General features: G+C 46.8%; 1 protein-coding gene across 1 annotated transcript in view; it reads right to left on the bottom strand.

Annotated features, from left to right (window-relative positions):
• Positions 1-8,241: 8,241 nt before the first annotated feature.
• NFKB1 (nuclear factor kappa B subunit 1) overlaps positions 8,242-21,117 on the bottom strand; it is an 887,546-nt gene continuing 874,670 nt past the window's right edge. Inside the window, exons 23-24 of the mRNA XM_069630690.1 lie at positions 18,901-19,063; positions 8,242-17,608 (exon numbers count right to left, since the gene is read on the bottom strand). Of these exons, the coding sequence (XP_069486791.1) occupies positions 17,430-17,608; positions 18,901-19,063 (342 nt within the window). The 3' untranslated portion in view covers positions 8,242-17,429. The remainder of the gene's footprint in view (positions 17,609-18,900; positions 19,064-21,117) is intronic.

Genomic DNA, 21,117 nt, shown 5'->3' with positions numbered 1-21,117 from the left:
GTCAGAGCCTCTATAGTCAAGGGGACAAGGACAGCATACGTGTGTGTCGCTCCCTGAGCCACGGCTCACCACAATTTTCTGACAGCACACATCCTGGAGCACTGGGATCCAGCCTCTCTGATTTATTCTACCCCGATTGCCCTGAGGAAAATTTCAGAGTTTTGAAGGTGGCTGGTGTTCAACAACCTCCTTGAGGGCTTCTTACGCCCATGATTCTGACCACGGATGGCAGTGCCGGGGTGGGCCGAGGCGTCCTCTCAGGGTACTGTGGTCTCCATTGGAGGCAAGAGACTCTTCCAACTGGAATGAACTTTTATTGCTGCACGGCTCACCTCCTTGCCAACCAGGGGGCACTAGTCAGAACAGCCAATATAGTGACCAAATACTACCTACCTGAACCATCTAGGGGGCATGTTCAGAGCTCTGGCCCTTGTGGTCTTAGTCACCATGAGCTGGGAAGAGCATCACCTGTCCACCCTGGAAGCCTCTGAACTTACCAGGGGTGGTGAAACTGAGGTTTGACACCTTCTGTAGGATGTTCCAATCTACAACAGGGCTGACTGTAACCAGGGAGACGTTCGGCTCCAACTGCAAGAGTTTCATGTGCCTCACATTGGACCTCTTTGCCACCAAAGAGCCCAGCCAGCTTTTTGCTTACTGCTCATGGCATCGGGATCCACTGGCCTGGTGTCAGGATGTCCATCTGTACCCTGGGAGCCTGGTCTCCTCTATGCCTACCCTCTTCTTCCTCTCATCTTCAGGTTCCTAGTGGTACCTGGATACCTGGGGTCTTGGGGCCTGCAAGGCTTGGTCTGCAGTAATTCTAGTGGCTCCTGCTGTTACGCGCTAGGTAGGCCCTAAAAGAAGCGCGGAGGCGGGACACGTCTGAACACCTTCTTTATTAATTAACAACTGCCGTCCCCAACTTTCCCGCTTCCCCACCCCTCTCCCTCATTCCCTCTTAACTTCCCTTAAAGGGTCCGTGTCCCTTTTCCCTCACAACATCCCCCCCTTACTTATCAACTGAGTCCAAGTTCACATTTCTTCGATGAGTCTGGCGGGTCGCCTGGCTGCACGATGGGGTCGTCCCGTGGGCTCGTCCTCATTGTGGTCCCGGCCGGCCGGTGGGGTCTCCTCCGGTGGGTCGGGCGGAGACTCCGGATCCCCAGAGTCCTCTTCTTCTAGAGGCATGTCCTCGGTGTCGTCTTCCTGAAACAATCGCCTGAAGTGTGAGGCGTTTCGGGTCATTTCGCCTTGGTCTCCTGAGGCTATGACCATGGGTCCGTTCAGCTCTGTCACTATCATGGGCTCAGGACGGTGTCTCGAGTCCGTTTTCCGGCGTTGGGTTCGTCTGACTAGCACGGTTTCCCCTATTGGGATCAGGGGTTCCTTTGCTTTCCTCTTTCTGTCAGTCCATTCTTTGGCCCTTTGTCTCTTGTCAGCTTCTCGTCTCCAGATCTCCTCATCTTCCTCTGGCGTGTAGTCTTCCAGTTGGGGAAGTCGGGACTGTGGTTTATATTTGATCATGAGCTCGGCTGGAGTGTGACCCGTCGCTTCATGTGGCGTGTGCCTGTAGCTCTGTAGCATCTGTGAGATGGCCTGTGGCATTGAGGCCTGGTCGGTTGCCGCTTTCTGGCGTGTGCGTTTGATATTCACCATAAACCGTTCCACCATCCTGTTGGCCTGGGGCCATAGTGGCGTGATTTTCTGGTGGTGGAATCCGAGATGTGTCGCAAATCATTTGAATTCTTGTCCTTGAAATGGGGACCCATTGTCTGTTTCCACTACGTTGGGGATGCCCCACTTGCTGAATAACTCATCTAATACACCTACTACGTGGTGGAAGGCTGTAGACTGTACGTGCTTCACTGACGGGAAACGGGAGTACTCGTCTATGGCGACAAGCAGGTAGCCTCCCTCTTCCAGCGGGCCGTAAAAGTCAAGTGCCACGTGTTGCCATGGTCCATCGGGGAGCGGAACTATGCGCAGCAGGCAGGGTGGTGTACCAGCTGCATTCACTTGGCACGGGTTGCAGTGTCTTAGTATGTCGTCCACGATGGTGTCCATGTGGAGAAACCACACCTGGTTCCGTAGTATTTTTTTTGTGTTGACAACACCTCGATGGCCTTCATGCGCGATCATTCCTTAGGCTTTTGGGTGCTACCATGCGGTTCCCTCTGAGTAGTATGCCTTGGCTTGTCGTGGGCAGTTCATTGTGTATCCTCTCCATTCTGGCTAGGTCTCTTCTGTCGACTTCCACGCCCTCCCCCGGCTCAAAGTGTTCGTTGGCTGCTAGACGCCACCTGTTTGTATTCGTGAGGTAAACTGCTGCCTTGATGGTGGGGTCAGCTCGGCTCTTTTCTGCAAATAGTTGTACTGTGATGGCCGGAGGAAGGGCATTGTGTGACAGGTATGCGATGTGTCCGTCGGCTTCTCCCTGCATCATGGTGTCGGGTGCTTCGTCCAGGTGTCGTGACAGATCGTCGGCTGGGTTGGCATCGCCTCCAGGTTTGTGAACAATGGTGTAGTCATATTCTTGGAGGCGAATGCCCCATCGTTCGATGGGTGGAGGCATTTTGATTCTTGGGTTGCCAAAGAGGGCCAGCAGGGCCTGGTGATCTGTTATGAGGGTGAAGGTTTGTCCGATAACAAAGTGGTGGAACTTCTCGCATGCCCACACGGCCGCCAGGCTCTCACGCTCCGCCTGCGAGTATGCTTGTTCGGTGGCATTGAGCGCACGGCTGACGTATGCTACAATGTGGGTTTTGGTGTTGTCCTGCGGATCTGTTTGGGCTAGAATTGCACCCAGCCCCACTGGGCTGGCATCTACCGTTATCTCTGTGTGCCATTGTGGATTGAAGGACGCCAGTTGTCGGTTGGCAGCGAGCTCCTGTTTAATGGTGGAGTGAGCTTGTTGACAGTGGTCTGTCCATAGGAAGGGCTGATCCTTTTTTAGTAGTTGCCGCAGCGGGCTCGTGAGCGAGGCATAATGTGGAAGGTAGTGGGCACAGTATCCGGCCATAGCCAGGAATGAGCGTAGTTCGGAGACATCCTTTGGACTGGGCAGGTTTGTTATGGCGCTGATTTTCTCCGGATCCGCCCTGATGCCTTGGTCCGAGAAGATGTGGCCAAAGAAGCATAGCGTGCGTGTGTTGATCTCGCACTTCTGGCTGTTTAGAGTGAGTCCTGCGTCTTGGAGGATGCGGCAGACCTGATGTAAAGCGGTGTCGTGCTGGTCTTGGGTGACGCCGAATATGAGTATGTCGTCACTGTAATTGAACGCGTTGGTGACGGGGCTAATAAGTCTGTGAATTGTCTCTTGAAAGATTTCGGCTGCGGATGAGATCCCAAAATTGAGACGTTTGTATCGAAACAGGCCTTCGTGGGTGGTGAATGTGGGGTTGGGTCTGGATGCCGGGTCGATGACAAGTTGGTGGTATCCCTGATTGAGATCCAGTTTCGAGAATTTGGTGGCTTGGTTGAGTCTGATCAACATGTCCTCAATGTTAGGGCCGGGGTGTCTCTCCCGCTGGATAGCTTTGTTCAGGATCCTCATGTCCACGCAGAGGCGGAGGCGTCCGTCTGCCTTGGGGACGACTACCAGTGGTGACACCCATGGTGTGGGTCCTGTTGCTCTTTCAATGATATCATTGTCCAGCAGTGTCTCTTGCTCGTGGGTTACTTTCGCATGTAGGTGAAACCCTACTCTCCTAGGGTGTTGTGGTACTGGCTGTACCTTTGGGTCTATGTGAAGCTTGATGACGCTGTTCCTTAGCATCCCTACTCCTTCAAATAGCTTTGGGTAGGTGGCCTTCAGGTCTTCGATGTTTAGGGTCTCGTGATGGATGGCCTGTATCAGTTGGGAGCCGGGTGGTATACATTGAATGGCTTCTGATTCATCGTAGTGGATGTCAATGAGTCCTAGAGCAAGAGCGGTTTTGTGGCTCAGGAGGCACCTTCCCATTGCGGGACTGTTTATGACATGTATCACTGTCTGTATTCATGTTCCTCTATGGACGAGGTCACATGCGAACTGTCCTTTTGACATTAGCGGCTGTGCTGTGCCCCACTGGAATATTTGGGCGTGCGACAGCTGCAGCGGGAATTTGTCTTTTAAGTGTTGGTATGTAGGATTGTTCATAACATTGACTGTTGCGCCCGTGTCCACCAGGAATGGTGTGTCTATTCCTCCTAGGTGAACCGTCACCTTGGGCGCTGTGCTGTCATCTGAGGCATCTGAGATGAGTCGGACGTATTCCCTGCTGTATCGAACGTATTCCGCATGTTGTGCCTGTTCCATCGAGTGTTCCTCAATTGGTGGGTTCTCATATGGGTCGCTGGTGGCATACTCCCTTTGGTGTTCTTCTTCGGGATATGCTTGCATTTGATATATTTGTTCCTGGTTGGCGTGTGTCTCGTCCGTCCGATCCACCTGTAGGTTTTCTACTGCCCTGATGAACCTGGCGTTATTCATGGGCCTTGGGTTGGTGAAGGGCTTGTTGTAGTCTCGTTCAGGGTATGGCCTCGGATTGAGCGGTCTCGGTGCCTCAAACCTTCTCGTGGTTGCCTGTTGGTTGGGTGGTCGGTACGCTGGCAGTGGGGATTTCTTCTCCCGGCACATGCTCTGAAAGTGATTTTCTTGACCACACTTCATGCACATTTGTCCTATTGCAGGGCATTGGCCCTTGTGTGGAAATTCGAATCCGCACCGATAACATTATCGTTCTGGTGGAGGACGTCTAACGGTATTCCCTTGGTCTTGTCTGTACGTGTTGCCGTAGTAGCGGCTTGATTGATTGGTGGTGACGGCAGCGATGGAGCCTATCTTTTTCGGGTTTTCAATGTGGGCTGCTTGGACATCTACCCTTTCGTACACTCTGGCCAGTTCAGCTATTTCTTTCAGGGGTAGTGTTTTTTTTAGCAGGTGTTTACGGAATATTGATGACAAACATCCTTCTATGACTCTCAAGCGGATGGCCTCATCGTCATTAAAGTTGGCGAAGTCACAGTATGTGATTTTACTTTGGAGGCGCAATATGAACTGACCAACTGTTTCTTGGGGCATCTGGGTGCACTGATTGAATATGTAGCGTTCGTAGTCCCTGTTTGGGACTATTGTTAGACAACTGTTGATGGCTTCGATAAGTTTCGGGTATGTAGTCCTTTCCGCTTGCAGGATGGTCTTGATGACGCTCTTAATGTCCTTCCTGACCAAGTTTGTGAATATGTCCATCTTATTGGGTGCATCTTCGTTCCCTACCGCTCTCATAAATTCTTCAAATTCGTCCATCCATTCTTGCCATGTCTGGCCTTATTTCTCTTGCGGTTCTAGTGCGAATGGGTTTGGACGACAAAGGAATGACACAGGGTTAGTGGGTGTTACCCCTGGGTTTGCGGGTGCTGTGGTGTCCACTGCTGCGTCTGCTGGGTGTGACATGTCGACCGGCTGTGGTTATGGTTGTCACGAGGGCCATTGTGTGTTATCGTGCCCTCGTGTTGTAGAGACACTTGTTTGGCGTTTCCCTCGTTTTCTAGTGGCTGATGGCAAAGTCTGACGTTTGCTTGGTGGCTTTCCTCGCTTTCTAGTCTTATGACAATGACTGATGCTTGCTTGGCGGGTTTCCTCGCTTTCTTGTGGCTTATGACAATGACTGATGCTTCTTCATGTCTCTATGACGTAGGTTACAGTACTGCTGTCATGCCGCCCTTTCACTGGGCCGGGCCCCTTGTGCTCTGTACCTGTGGTTTTGTTCAGTGCGGTCCTGCTGCTCTGGGCCATGTTGCTGGGCCGGGCCACCTCCGTGTCACGGTTGGCTCGTGCCGTGTGCTGCTGCTCCAGGTTCCTCTGCTACTCTGGATGCCTGCCACGGTTGTCCTCCTGCGCTGTACCTCTGCGCTCACACGCCTCGGGTCCCTCCTCGACTCCGGCTGCTGTGTGGATGTCACTTGTGGTCGTCTTCCAGCACTGCACCTCTGCGCTCACACGCGTCGGGTCCCTCCTTGACTCCGGCTGCGTGCGCCCTGGTGCCGACTCCGTCCTCGGCTCGTTGCCGCGGTTACCTCTGTGCACAGCACCTCTGCTGAGCTCCTGAAGCGCCGGGTTCCTCCTCACTCCGGCTGCTCCGAGCGTTCTTCTGTGCGTGGCTCCCCCGTGACGGCGGCGGCCGGGCCTCTTCACCGGCGTCCCCGTCTGCCTCCTGCGGTGTGGAGCCCCTCCGTGGCTCACCTGCGCGTCACTGTCCGTCTCTGTGTTCGTCGCCAGTTGTTACGCGCTAGCTAGTCCCTAAAAGAAGCGCGGAGGCGGGACACATCTGAACATCTTCTTTATTAATTAACAACTGCCGTCCCCAACTTTCCTGCTTCCCCTCCGCCTCCCACCCCGCCCCTCTCCCTCTTTCCCTCTTAACTTCCCTTAAAGGGTCTGTCTCCCTTTTCCCTCACAACACCTGCTTGGAAGAGTGGATGCTGGTTCCCTCTACTGCAGGGCATGTTTGCTGAACTAAGGGGTCTAATTCTTGGGGGACTGTCAACTGACCTAGCAGTAGCTGTCCAGGGCTCCTATGTGAAGCACTGGCATTCCTTCGCCACAGTGTTCACCCAGCCAAATTGTTCCTCTTTCCTGTCATTCCATCCTCATCCTAGAGTTCCTAAGGGAGAGGTCTGACTCGGGCGTTGAATGCTCAGCTGGTGCGGCCCTCAGAGCCTTTCAGGAATCCTGGGGTGGTATTGGAGAAGCTGAGGTCTACGCTTCTGCCTTTTGAGAGGTTTCATGATCCCGTTCTCCCCAAGAAGAGGTCTTGATGGCCCGCTGATTCTCTCCTGTCCAAATTCTTCCCATTCCCATTCCCCTTTCACACTCGTCCTTCCTCTCAAGATGCTCTTTCTACTTCCTATTATCTTTGCCAGATTATCTAAACTTTGCCCTTGTGTAAAAGAAATGAGAAAATTAATGTAGCACCAGTTTTGCTGCTTAGATAATACAGAATGGAGTGAACACGGTGACCCACTAGGCAATACCTACATTTTCTTTCCTTAAAGCAGACATTAAGTAGACTGATTTTTGTACTATGTTTGCTGCGTAAAAACATAAAATATATGCAGTAAACACATTTCTTTTAATTGTACACAGCAATAATTTTCAAAAACAGCGTGACTTATTTTTGCTTAGAGGAAATGTTTTCAGTTAATAAGGATAGGGAAAAACAATGTTTGCTCCATTCCTTCTTACCTAAGCAGGAAATCCAGAGCTAAGTGCATTTGCTCAATGTTTTGCTCTGTTGCAAATGTTATGTTATCTGGCCCCTGGTGTATTAAAAAGCCTCCATTAGCACCGTATGGCTGCACTCGCATTCCTGAAAGAAGTTCAAGAAAATACATGAAGCTTTATAGACCTAGCCCGATGGCCGTACCGGAAGCTGCGGGTCGTAAAGACCAACTTATAAGCCTGATCGCAGTAAGGGCATTTGACAACGTCTTCACAGCCCATAACCCCTGGTACTGCCCGAGAGCGTGGTCTAAAAAGCTATTGTGTCGTTAAGGGCAATCTGCCTGGAGTGGTTGCTGGGAACAGGAATGTTCCCAGCAACCATGTACTCAACGTAATGAAAAAAAGATGCCAGGCTGCGTCTGACAGGTGCAGCCCGGCAAAGATTTTATTGGGGAAGATGGCCCCGCCCCCACTAGGGTAAAGAGCGGAGACGAGTGTGAGTTTACTGTCCAGACTGTGCCTGTCAGGTGCAGATTGGGTGAAGGTGCACTGGATCGAGGGCTCCTGCGGTAGCAGCAGGGGCTCTTGGAGTGGCACTCCCTCCGTTCATGCGAGCGCCGTGCAGAGAGCCCTGCTGCCACTGCAGGGGCTGTTGGTGCCGCACTCCCTCTGATCATGAAAGCACAGCGCCAAGAGCCCCTGTGCTGGTAGCAGGGCTCTCAGCACAGCATCCCCATGATCCGAGAGAGCATTGTGCAAAGAACCCCTGCGCTAGTAGCAGGAGTCTCAGCACAGCGCTCCCATGATCAGAGGGAGCGTTGTGCTGGCCCTGCCGGAAGTGCACTACCACCTCGGGGAATGATGTGGCATCCCGTATTGGCCAGTTTCCGGGCCATATGGGGTTTCAGAGCCTCAACAGCTGGTATGGCCTGGAAATTGGCCAATGGGGAAGTGCCATGTCACTCTACAAGGACATAATATATTGAACATTTTTATGAAAGAAAGATGAACAGGTCAGAAAAATCCCAAACAGGTTCCTTTGTTTTCTATTTTATTACAAAAGTAAAATAAAAATAGGCATTTAAAAGGCACTTTTTCTCCATAACAAAAAACATTTTCAGGAAAAGAAATATTTACATCAGATAAACAAAGCCATGGTGGGAGATACATTCTCTTGGAAAGGTTGGGGTCCACCAGCGTTCCATGAAATATACATCATTTTGTCATGGTTATTTTATTGGCATTGCTGCATAATTGCAGATTTCTTGGTGTTCATCTCGTACCGGAAAGAAGGCAAAGTCCCACTTGCAGAACCTTTAGATGCAGCTCGGAAGGTGATACAGTGGGTGTCTAACCCAACACTGTGTGACAGAAGGGGCAAATGTGGCATGCGATCGCCAGACTTCCTTTTTTCATAGGATGAGATGGTAGTGTGGATGCTGATGTTCAGGCTTAATTCACCCAATCTGAAGCTATTGTAGGCATAACATAAAGGGGCTAACTACACTGTGCAGGGTTGTGTAAGAGAATGATTCCAGATTTCCATATTACAAGCATTGGATTGGGATATATGCAACCGCCCAGAGTGGCTCAAGTGGGACTGCCTGTTGCCATACATGTCTGTGAAGCAATAGGTGAGTGATTATCGTATCTTGACAATTATATACAGAGCTTGCAACTTTTAAATATTGAATGGAGAAGAAGTTATATAGTGCACATTCTCAGATACCGAGCATGGTGTGCTGGCAGATTCATTGGCATCAGCTTTTCTGAAGGACAGAGTCAAATAAGTGCAATCTCGTAGAGAAAGCCCAGTTTGAAGTGTCCCAGATGAGTGCCATTTAAAAGATTTGATGAATTGGAAAGAGATCAGGTACCAGGGTTTATGAAATATTCAAACAAAGATAAAGCAGCACTGAAGACACTGTCTAATAATGACAACATCATTATCAAACAAGCTGATAAAGGTAGAGCAACTGCGATAATGAATACCTCTGAATACAACACTATGGTAAAGAATTTGCTGGATGACCAAAGGAGCTACAAAAAACGGGGGAGTGACCCTGCTGAAAGAATTTGACAATTAATCACACCAATTGTAGACGAGGCACTCTGTGAAGGCTATATTAGCAACAAAGAATACACATTTCTACTACCAGTCACCCCTAAATGTCCAGCTTTTTACGCATTACCCAAAATACATTACCAACCTGCCTCCAGGGAGACCCATAGTCTCTGGTATTGGCTCTATTTTAGAGCCACTGTCTCAGTTTGTTGATTATTTTATCAAACTGGAGGTGACTAAGATGAGATCTTATCTTAAAGACACAACAGCAGTCCTGTGCTTGACTAAGGATCATCATTTTGATCCATCTCACCAAATTTTAGTGACCATAGATATAGAATCCCTGTAAACCAGGATTCCATAGAGAGAACCACCAATAGATATCCCACTCACCTTTATTATGCAATTGGCAGGAATTGCTCTGACCTGCAACTTTCGAATCTACGAAAAGGACTTCTTTGAGCAGATCTAAGGGACAGCAATGGGTGCCACATTTGAACCCCGTCTTGCCAACCTATATGTAGCAGACTTTGAGACCAAGACTATCTACAATACCACTAACCCATTTGTCGATAGAGTGAGATTATGGGCAAGATATATTGACGATATCTTCATGATATTCGAAGGATATGACACCAACCTAAAAGAATTGATGGGATGGAAAATTTGAAGGAACAAGTTCCTAAAATGTATGGAAACAAGCAGCAGATCCGAAGTGATTTTTACCTAATCATTCGGGCCAAAGACGGGAGCATCATAAGCACTGTGTTTCACAAACCCAGAGATAGGAATTCTCTCCTACGCTTTCAGAGTTACAATCCTAGGAGTCTACGCGAGAACTTGCCCTTTGTGCAATTTATGAGATATAGAAGGAATTGCACTAACTTGAATGACTATGACCTGCAGTCATCCAATTTAGCAGCTAAACTCATGAACCAGGGATACCCCAGACGAACGTTGAAGCATGCCAGGAAACATGCCAGAAATATCCTGAGAGAAACGACTCTCGAACAACATGAACTGAGAGCAGACACACCTGACAACATCGCAGCAATCTTTAGCTTCTCACCTCTGGTTAACCAAATCAAGAATCAAGAAGGAGGTTAATAGACTGTGGCAGCTGCTGAATGTGGGTACATCTAGGATTGGTCCTCCAAGATTCGCGATCAAACGGAGAAGGAATCTGCGGGACTCCTTGATCAACACATATAAGGAACCCATTGAACAAACCCCCAATACTCTGTGGAATCAACTAAGCCCTGTGGGCCATGCCCCCTGTAGCCAGTCCAACATCTGCCCTCTAACCAAGAGGAGCACATCCATAGACATAGGGTGGAGGTACCCATGGACACAACAGTTCTTTACCAACGGCAATAGCAGTAATGTCATCTATATCATTACTTGCCCTTGCAGTTTGAGATATGTGGGCATGACTACCCGCCCAGTGTAGATACGTCTGGGAGAACCTCTGGACTGTATTAGGACCAATAAAACTACTGCACCACTGGTAGAGCACTTTATTCTCAAGAGCCATGGTCCATATGATTTTACCTGTACAATCGTGGAAAAGATACGGTTACCACGCAGAGGAGGCAATTTACATACAGCATTATTCTGCAGGGAGCAACTGTGGATCTTTCCTCTTGGGACAGACAAGACTGGCCTGAATGAACGTAGAAGCTGGCAAACCCCGGCTACCCTATAAGACACTACACATAACCCGACTATGCGGTACAAGGACACATCTACTGGTGATAACAAATCAGATATATGTCTGTGGTTAAGCACCCCCATGAAAACCTGTGCATAACACTCCCAAATACATGAAAACCTGTGGGGACCGATTGAAGAGCAGGCATGACCCTACACTAGAGGAAGTGTAGCTCTGAGTCTAGTTCTACTGAACCAGCACACCCAGATTCAGCCCTTAATCAATAGCGGCCTTTCAGTTATGTTGGGAGGGCGTTGCCAGGACAACGTTGATGGCGACAGCGCCTCTAACATGTGGAAAAATGGGGAAACAAGCGGGCAAGCTCTTGTTATGAGATTGCCTGTACAGCAGAGACCTGAACAATTCTGGCACCATACTTTTGATATATATACATATATACATATCAAAGGTAAGAACGCAGGATCGCTCAGGCAAAGCAAGCGGGAGACATTGTCCCTGTTTTAGTGCTGCATGAGATGACAGACTACACAGACACATGTTGTCTTTTGTCTTTTGCGCTTAACAGAATCGCAAAACAAAGCTTTTTTATAATACCCTCCAACAATGTTCATTATCTGACATTATATTAGGTTAAAGTTGGGCGATTTTTTGACTACTTACTAAACTATTTTAAGATGCAAAGATACCCCAAGGGAGCAGAGGCTCGCCCTGGTTCAGGTACTCAGGAGTGGGGTAAGGAAGAGAACAAGATTGCCTAAATCCACTACATACAAATTATATTCAAGACAGAGTAACAAACACTGTGTCCTGTCCCTCTTCTTTTACCATCCCGACCCCGTTCCTCTTCCCAAACTCAGATTCAGTGATTCATCTCCATCTAGCACCTGTATTTGGTGCCCATCCTGATACCACGGCCCTGAAGAAAGTGGTCACACTCGATCAAACCACTGAAACCGGTCGGCCATTCTTTTGTGGTTCCTGTGTCTCTCCCAGTACAAGGGAGACCACTTTATAGGAACACTGAAGTGTGTAACACTAAATACACACATCTCTTTAAGTATAGAACCTTGTTTTAGTAATCCCCCTGATTTTAACTTGATTTGAGGTTGTTAAACAGGATAATAAAAAAATACTAATACTATCTGTATGACGTCCATTAGTCTGTGGCACAGTACACAGCGCCTGTTGAAGTTTTTTTTTACTTTGTTACTTATTAATGTTTTTTGTTGCTCCAAATAAGCTAGGGCAAGCCTCTTTTGTCTGTCCCCTCACCCTAGATATGCGGCACACTAGCGCAACCTATGGCCTAACCACCACAGGAGGGCACAGGTAGTACGGTTGGAGGGCTACTCGGGTTGCATTTATTGATCAATATGAAATAAGATACCTAATATCTAGGCCTGCCTTCATTTGAGTGAAAACGTTAGGGTAAAGGCATGGGCCAGTGGCCCAACCCTTGTCCCCTTTATGTGTTATTTGCCATTTAAAAGAGCCATAACACCGGCAAGAAGCTTTGATGATTTAGGAAAAGAGCAAGGCATCGCTGAGGGTGGTCACAGGAGGCATCTTAACACATGAGTATTATATACAGTATATTGTATCCCTGCTGCAGATTAGAAGGATATACACATCACAGAGGAGTCCTGCGCCATAAAGAACACGAGGCCTAAAGCTGAGTACTTTATAGAAGCAGAAAACGTCAGTTTGGTCACACCCTATGTGAGTCAATGGGGTTAACGTAAAAGTGTAGATAGTTATGGTTTATCACATGTGCAAGAGACCCTCTTTTGTGATCAAACAATGCCCAATGGGCTTTTCTATGGAATGGTGCCTACCCATGTAGGACTATTGTCACTTTCTTTTGCCACACTGAGAGACAAAATATGCATTTGCATACGACTTTGATCCCGTCCTCCGAGGCAGTCCAGCAGTGAAATGCCAGGCAAATCTCATTGGTATTAAGTACAAAAATAGTTTTTAAAAGAGAGAAAAAAAGATCGATTTAGAAAGACCGCACTGTGATCGCACAGAGTGGTCTTTCTAAATTGAACTGGTATGCCCCTGCCGCACACAAGTGTGCGCAGCTTCTGACAGGCACGTCGGGACCAGTAAGAGCTGTCGCGGGAGAACAGGTAAGTGTTTATGTGTGTGTTTTGCATGTTTGTGAGTGTAGGGAGCAGGGGTATGCTTGGGTAGGGAGGCATGACTGGGCAGACGTCCTGCAAGCGAGGGTTGGGGTGGGGGGCAAAGGATTGTCTTATTTTCGCTTTTTGAAGCTGCTGAAAATCAGGCGCAAAAAATCAGTCTTTTTGGTGGTCGACCAAGAAAAAGCAAAAATATGACAAAGAACCCTCTCATCTGAGCAATGTACCATCAGCAACCCAAGACATATGTTTCTGCTTTATTTGGTGTCCACTGTGTGCTGTAGTTCAGGAGCAGCTTCTCTTCAGGCTCATAGAAGAAGGGCTCAATGTCTGGACTATCTTTATTAACTTAGGGCGAAATGAAATCACAATCGATTCAACATTTACCATTAATGGGAGAACCCCTCAACTGAGAATGAGCAAGGCCAAATAACCTGCACTGTAACATAATGCCCACTCAAGAGGATAAACAAAAACAGACATTCTTGCCGTACCAGCAAAGAAATCTACATTTGCAGATGTGCCACTGGATACTTCTACTGGGTCACAGCACAGAGATCTTAATTGTGGTTATAGCTTCTCCTGAATAGGCACCACCCCATATAGCAGGTTATTGGGTCTTGCTCGTTATCAGTAGGTGGTTCTAACACTTTTCCCAAATGTTGAAACCCTTGCCCCAACCCTGTTAGTAAGGGTAATTCCTATGTCCCTTGTTCCTTGTGTCTAGAGAAATGATGCACCCAACCGCACCTCACGAAAGATGGCCACCAAAGCAGAAACCTGTTTGTGGTTGCTCTTGATAGTCTTGTTCAGCGGAGAAATGGGATTTCGGTGCTGACCTATGGCTGCAAGTAGAACCAGGCAAATGTCTATTTCCCCTCCGATATAGCCCTATGAGGTACAAGGGGATTGATGACCTTCCTCATACAACAGGCCAGTGGGCTTTGTTCGCTCTCAACAGAGGGACTCTCAAGCTTCCGGCACATGCAGATCATGAAGCGCTCATAGCGCTTCCATTTTATATGTGTTACATGAGTCAGTTGATCTGCTGCGCTGTGCTGATATCCCCTGTGAGCTCATTTGGAGGGAACATGGTAATGGTGCAGTCAAATGCAACAAAAACATGCAGAAGTGAACAATGCAACTATTGGTTGGTTACAATTCATACTGTGCAATGTGAGACTTTATGAGGAGATTGCACCATTTTTCTGGTTAGGGAAGAACTGTCAAAGAGTGTGTCATAGGAAGCGAAAAACTACTTGAGGGGATTCTGTACGAGACAGTGTAAGACTATATAAACATTTGGCCAAAAATGTGAAATCAAAGTTCCATAACTTGGGAATTAGTTTCTCATTGATCCCTTGTATAAAAGGAATGTGTCCTTTACATCAAATTTGAAAGACCCAACATGCAGAAAATGCTTGGTAGAAAGGCTTAGGCTGGAATTTACTGGAGATGCTAATGAGAAGGGAATGCTGTTATCATTATCATGGTGGCAAAGGCAGCTGAATTTACTACAAAATAATCTATGTTGGTGTTCACAGGTTAAACAGGTTCTCTCTGAAGAAACACTGGAACCACACAACACAGACCAACAGCAGCCTGTATAATATGAAATATAGTGAAGTGTTGTGCTGAGGAGCGTGTATGGATTGAATTCTGTCGCCGGGTGAAGTGGAGCAAGGCTGCGTGTAATTTAGTTGGTTATTGTGGCATCTAAAGGCTTTACTCTGTATTCTACCTTCAGTAGTAGGAGCATTTGAGGGTACGGTGGATTTGTCCTCTACCTGCCCAATGATCTTGGTTGTAGACCCTTTGGCATCAAGTCACTTAAGCAATAAACCCTGAACTGGGGGGGGGGGCATTAATGCTTCAGGAAATGCCCTGTGCTCCATAGTTACAGGCCCTAGCGAAGCGAAGGCATTAACGCAGGTCCCCGGGCATTACCTGAAGTGATAATGGCCCCCACCCCCAGCAAGGGGCTTATTGCTACTAGTACCCCGGCTGGTTAGACAGGGGACTACATGTGTCTTTTTCAGTTGTCAAACGCTTCAGCGTCGAGCAAATAAAAAAAAGGTAAAAGAAATATGGCTGCCATGGAACGGAATACGTAGTCAATTCTCTCTTTCTATGGCGGCCATTCAAATGTGTAGAAAAAAGTTAACAAAGAAGATGGCCACCATGGAACGGGGAGAAGGTACTAAACGTAGTCCCTTCTTCCTGTTCCATGGCGGCCATTCAAATATGTGCGGTGCATAGAAAGGCTTTGTCGGGCGGGTAACGACTTGGCAAGGGCCCATTACAATTGTTCTTTTATAACGCGCTTAATACCAAAGAGGTTTCTAAGCACGGATCTGGGATTTAAACCTCTGTTGCTCTGTATCGTCCTGCTTCCAAGACGAGCGTTTTGCCACTGAGCTCTACTACCAGTCTCTAATCGCTTGTTACAATCTCATTGTCCCTTGCTGGGTACTGATATTTTAGGTCGGCTGAGGAAGTGAGCTTAGCTGTAGGTGAGGATGGATCCTATATAGCTATAGTGGTCCGATGCTTTTCCTTTAGGGTAATTTTCGTTTTGCAAGATCCTCATATATATGCTGCTATTTTTTGTTACCTTGTTAAATTGCTTCTCAGTGCAGAGTTAGGAGTCAGATTAGGCACTAACATTTTTTACTGTGTTTTGAGGGAATATGGTGGTACCCGTGTGAAATATTGGCGTGCTGAATGGCTCCGAGTTTGGTGATGTTGGCATTGAAGTTTCAATAGATGGTGAGGGGCATCAATCATGCTAAAGAATGGCCACTAAGTCCACATCTTCCTGGCATGTGTATGTCAACCCAGGAGTACATTAAAAGTTGAAAAACTTAATTGATCCACTATAACAAAATGTAGGTATCCCAAAGGAGATTGAGTCCACGTCATGCGGCGCGGGAGAAGAAAATCAACTATTGCCAAAATCTATAAATGGAAATGCTCATTAGACTGAAAAGACGGATAACAATGGACCTGCTATGAATACAACTTGGAGTCATTCAGGATCAAAACAAATACTGGAGCCACATCTCATGAGAAAATAAGGTATTGAAAACCAAGCAAGGGTGAGCGAGCAGAGAGAGCAAGGTGGTGTCCTGGACAAGCAGGAATAATAGAACTGGGAAGAATCGCCAGACTCGAGGAAACTGGCATTCAGTACTAAGAAAATATGAAAGGAAGAATATAAAAATGCAAATGATGTATGAATGATTGATTGATGAAAACAATGTTTTTCATTTCTTTTAGTTCTAAGACTGAAGAATATAACATTCAGACACCACTTCTGCCTAAAATAAGGAATCTACGATTATATTGTTTCCAAGATGCGCCTGGTGCCGTGGTTTGAATTAAAATATCTATCTGCTAATGGGAGAGTTGGCGCGTTGCACCTCGAAAGCTTCTAAAATGAGTGTTGTCTTAGTTGAGCAACATTGCCCCTTGAAATATTTCATAGGTTTGCCAATAAAGAGCTACATACATCAATACTGACTATTATTTGACAGACTACCAACGTCTTCTATTTTGCATCATTACAAATTGTGCTGCAAGTTATAGAGGAAAAAGAGCACTGCTGTCCACATGCAGGTGAGCAGCATAGAGCCTTCCCCCAGGTACGCACTTGTATTTTACAAAGAACTCATTTCTATGACTTCAATTGTCAATTGACTATGAAAGGAAAATAAATAAATAAAGGACATGCTGTCATAACAAAATGGCTGCCGTGGGAAAAGCAGATGCTGACCGTCACTGGATTTCATTGTCTCCATGTGCAAGGCAGATCTATTTTGCTTTAGCTGAGGCGATGCTGTCAATAGTACAAGTCCTGCTGCAACCTACATTAGAACTGAGATTGAGTGTGCGCAGGGACAGATGAAAGGAAAATTAAAAACAAGTAGATGGCAGTCACTAAGAGGAACAGTAAAGTATCTTCTTATGCAGATGCCGCTTAATAAATATGCCATTGAAATAAAATTAAAGATCTCTTTAGGACATCCTTATGTGAACACTGGCACACACCCTTAATTAAAAAAAAGCTTTTCATTCAATCATCAAAGGTTTTGGATAGTAAAGCTGATTAAGTTCATTGCTTTTCCAGCCTTCAGTCGGAATGCTTCATTGTTCATGATCCATGCATAGACCTCTTGGTGAAAAATAAAAGGGTCTTCACAGAGTGATGGCACTGGTCTACAATACAGTGTTTGTGAACAAGACGAGTAAGCGAGTAAGTGTGATAATCGGATATCAGTGCATTATCCTGTTTTGCGTGCAATCCCCGAGCTTGATAAGAGTTGGGTCAGAAAAGGGATTTTAGGTCTCTGGGGCTAAGCGTGGATCTGTCGTGGCACCCAGTTCCATATCTTTTGGCAGATGCATGTGAGGTCCACTGGTCAGAGACTCAGAGTAGAGCATGCTCAGTCTGCGAAACGATGTCTCCACGCCGCTGTCACACATGCTGTCCTCCTGAGCTTTCGGAATGTACACTTGACCTGATAATTAAAAAAGAGAAACATAAATGATCTACCAACTTTTCTGATATACAAAGCAACAATAGAGCACCACATGCCTTCGCCCGAAATGCACAACAATGTTCACTTCTCTTTACAAACATTTTGCAAATGGTGCCCTGATTTTCATGTTACAACTTTCGACGCTCTGGAACTAAGCAAACGGCTCGAAGCGTAAAAAAGTGGCAAAATGCATTTCCACTGTTCTGAGCACTTCAACAGTTCGATACCAGATCCAAAATTCATTCCTATCCTTTCTTTTGCAGAATCTTTGCACATAAACATTTCTGAATGTAGGGTTTATGCAAGAGAGCATTGCCTGCATGATCACATAATCAATTTGCGGTGCTGCTATTTGTCTGGTCTGCCAGTACACTGGAGAGGGTGCCAACTTTCTTAGAACCCGCTCACATCAGAAACACAAAAGCCCTCAGTCACCCCACTACAGGGTCACAGGAGGCAGAGAAGACGTTTAGGCCATGCTGCATACGAAGGACCTGGCCTGGAGCCTGGACCAGTCTTTCCTTTCTTTCCATCTATACTGATCTTCCCGTCTTCCAATCTCAAAGAAAGAAAAAGAAAAAGAGTTCAGATAAGACAAAGAAAAAAGGAGGCGAAAATAGGACGGCATGAAGGGCAAAGCGATTAAAGGGAAGAACAATGAAGATGGGAAGAAAGAAAATGCTGGCAGTGGCTGGGGGCCGCGGGATAAATCTCTGGTGTAGTCTTCGTGTATGCACCACGGAATGCTGAGCCAGATACCTCCAGCATGGCAGAAATGGGAGGAATTACCACAGGTGGAATGGCCATCTGTGGGAATTCTCCCAGAATCCCCCTGGCGTCCTCTGGACTCAAAAAATGGGTGTTAGCATTGACATTAGCCCACTCGTAATCTGATAGTCTAACAGACAGAGTAGGGGTAATGGTGAACAAGTTTGGCAGCTGTTTAATTAGAAAAACAGATAAACTCTTAATGACAATATCAAACCATTCCCACTAAGAGTGCTGTAAACATACGCAGAATAAAAGTACATGTAGTGAGAAATGAACACTGACTGCAATTCTGTACTGGCAGCAACTTAATGTAATGCAGAATGTGGTCAATTCATGACATATGAGCAAAATAACACTGTTACCTGTGCAGTTTATGGGGGTAGGTTCTTTGTTGCTCTTACATACAAATTGTTTTATTACAAGAAAGTCTTTTAGCTCCCAGTTCTTCAACAAAAACGAAATATATCTATTGATAAAGATTTGTATATAGCTTGTAATACCCATCTGCTCCGCCATGACAGAAGGCGACACGCAACCAGATGTTTCCTCATTGCTAGATTCCATCTTAGGGTTGGGGGTTGATTCCTGGACGATCTGAACTGCCTCTGTGTAACCCATCGCTTTCAAGGCTTCTAAAAGTTCAGTTACGGTGCCACCAGAGACCTGCGTGAGGGGAAACGAGAGGATATGGTAAGACACTACTGTTTTGTGGGCAATGGAGACCCTGGGCAGTGCACCCATTAACTTTGACACATGTACTTCTCCACAGCATCATTTTATTTCTCCATATGTTTGAACATTTTTACCTGGACCTGCCTTTACTTCAAAATTGCCCATTCTTCTAAACTGGTGAGGGCTGAAGTAAAACAAAATCCCAGTGGCAACATGGGAAGGCTCTAATTGGCTTTGCAATTTACTTTGATTGCATTACTTTGTTTTTCTGTTTAAATGGGAGGTACCCTAATGCCCCAGCCCAGCCAATAACCACCTTTTCTGTCATTATAACCCTCTACCCATTCCATGCCTCCTAACTCTCAAAACACATATACAAATGTACTTCCCCCATGAAGTAATGCTGTTGAAGTAAATTACAATTAAGTCATTCACTTTGGCAAAACCACGGTATAGAATCAGAGAGGCCACTGATAGGGTACAGACAAGAACGAGTACAAAATAGAATGAGGGCACCCGGTTTAATGAAAGTCACCACTCAGTCCCCGGCTCAAGTCAGAAAATTGCAAGATCATGTGGCCTGCTTGCTCGGGGCTATAGCCCGAGACTGACCTAGCCTGCGAACAATTGAGGACTTTTTGAGAACCTGCTGGGGACTGAAGAGAAAAGACTTGGTACTGGCCAGCTGGGGCTGTAGCATGGACCTAGCAAGGGCCAGTGGACAAAACAGAGAAGAGGAAAAAGGAGAAGACTGAGCTGGCTGTGGGCTGCAGTCCAGGAGGGTGAACCTTGGCTGGTGGGTTAGAATAATTTCAGTCTGACAAGCATTCTGGCTGGGGGCACAGAGATTCCTGCTGGTAACAGTTTTGAGTGACCACTAACACAAGGAGGAATAATTTTTCTTGCTGGTATGTCTACGGTACAACGACTTTCAGGAAACTGGGTAGTCAGACGGTAACAGTTATGACGCAGTACGCAGCCCAGAAGGAGCCATCCAGCAAAGCAGGAGGCTCTATTCCAGCACTTTTCTGGACTTGAGTGGTAGGTACTGATTCATACTAGGAACTTTGGAACTTGGTCCACAGGTCTTAACTTAGATATTACTAATCTTGGGACATCCTCTTTAGGAACACCTCTTTCATGTATTGTGGTACATCTCCATCTTGCCACTATTTCTATCTGTCCTTTCTGAGTTGTAGGGAGGACAAGAATAGTTCACTGCAGTTTGAAGTGACCCGTACACTTGGGAGGGTTGTTTGTGCTTACTCTTTGGAGGACTGGGGTAGATTCAGAGACCACAAGAGCTAACACTTTCCAGTCTCCATTGTTTGTTGTTCCTCTCCTAGGCACAGTATATTTAATGAGGCTAGGGACGATATCCTGTTTGGTTGTGCCCTTCGCCACATATCACACATTAAGCCAACCCTTTGTAGGAAATCAAAGCAATTCAACTATTCAGTTAGAAGTGTTCCACTGATCCCACCTCGAAGTAAGAATGACATGTAAAGAGTATTATTATGGTATGTATTGTGCACACACGTAGCTTTGCAAAGCAACTGGGTGCTTTACAATCATAGGGGGAAGAACACAATGAACAAAGTCGAGAAAAGGGGAGCAGGGAGCTAACACGGCAGGGTGGGCAATCGGCAGCAATGGATCTATAAGCAACCAGGGGAGGAAACAGTGGGGATCAGATCATCCTGTCTCAGGTGAGGTGGGAAGTGGACGTTGTATGGAACTAGGTGTTTGGGAAGAGCCATTACTTGGAGAGGAGGGCCTTCTTCTTCCTGAAATGTAGATGCAAGGGGGTGCATCGGGTGTTAATGGGGAGGAGGTTCCAGAGTCTTGCGCGTAAACTGAAAAGGCTTGTCTTTTATTTTTTTCCCTTCCTGCACCAGTGGAGTTGAAGTCTGCACATGTCTTTGGATCGAAGGTGTCCGGAGATGCTGAGTTTCTCAGTGAGATAGCTTGGGGACTTCAGGGTTATAACCTTGTAGATGATGCAGATGGATTTGAAAATGATACAGGCTTACAGCAGGAGTCAG

The sequence above is a fragment of the Ambystoma mexicanum genome, chromosome 6q (assembly GCF_040938575.1).
Source record: "Ambystoma mexicanum isolate Mex_15411 chromosome 6q, UKY_AmexF1_1, whole genome shotgun sequence".
In the NCBI taxonomy this organism is placed as follows: domain Eukaryota; kingdom Metazoa; phylum Chordata; class Amphibia; order Caudata; family Ambystomatidae; genus Ambystoma; species Ambystoma mexicanum.
Note: the sequence above shows the minus strand (reverse complement) of the source record. Positions and strands in the feature narration are given on the sequence as shown.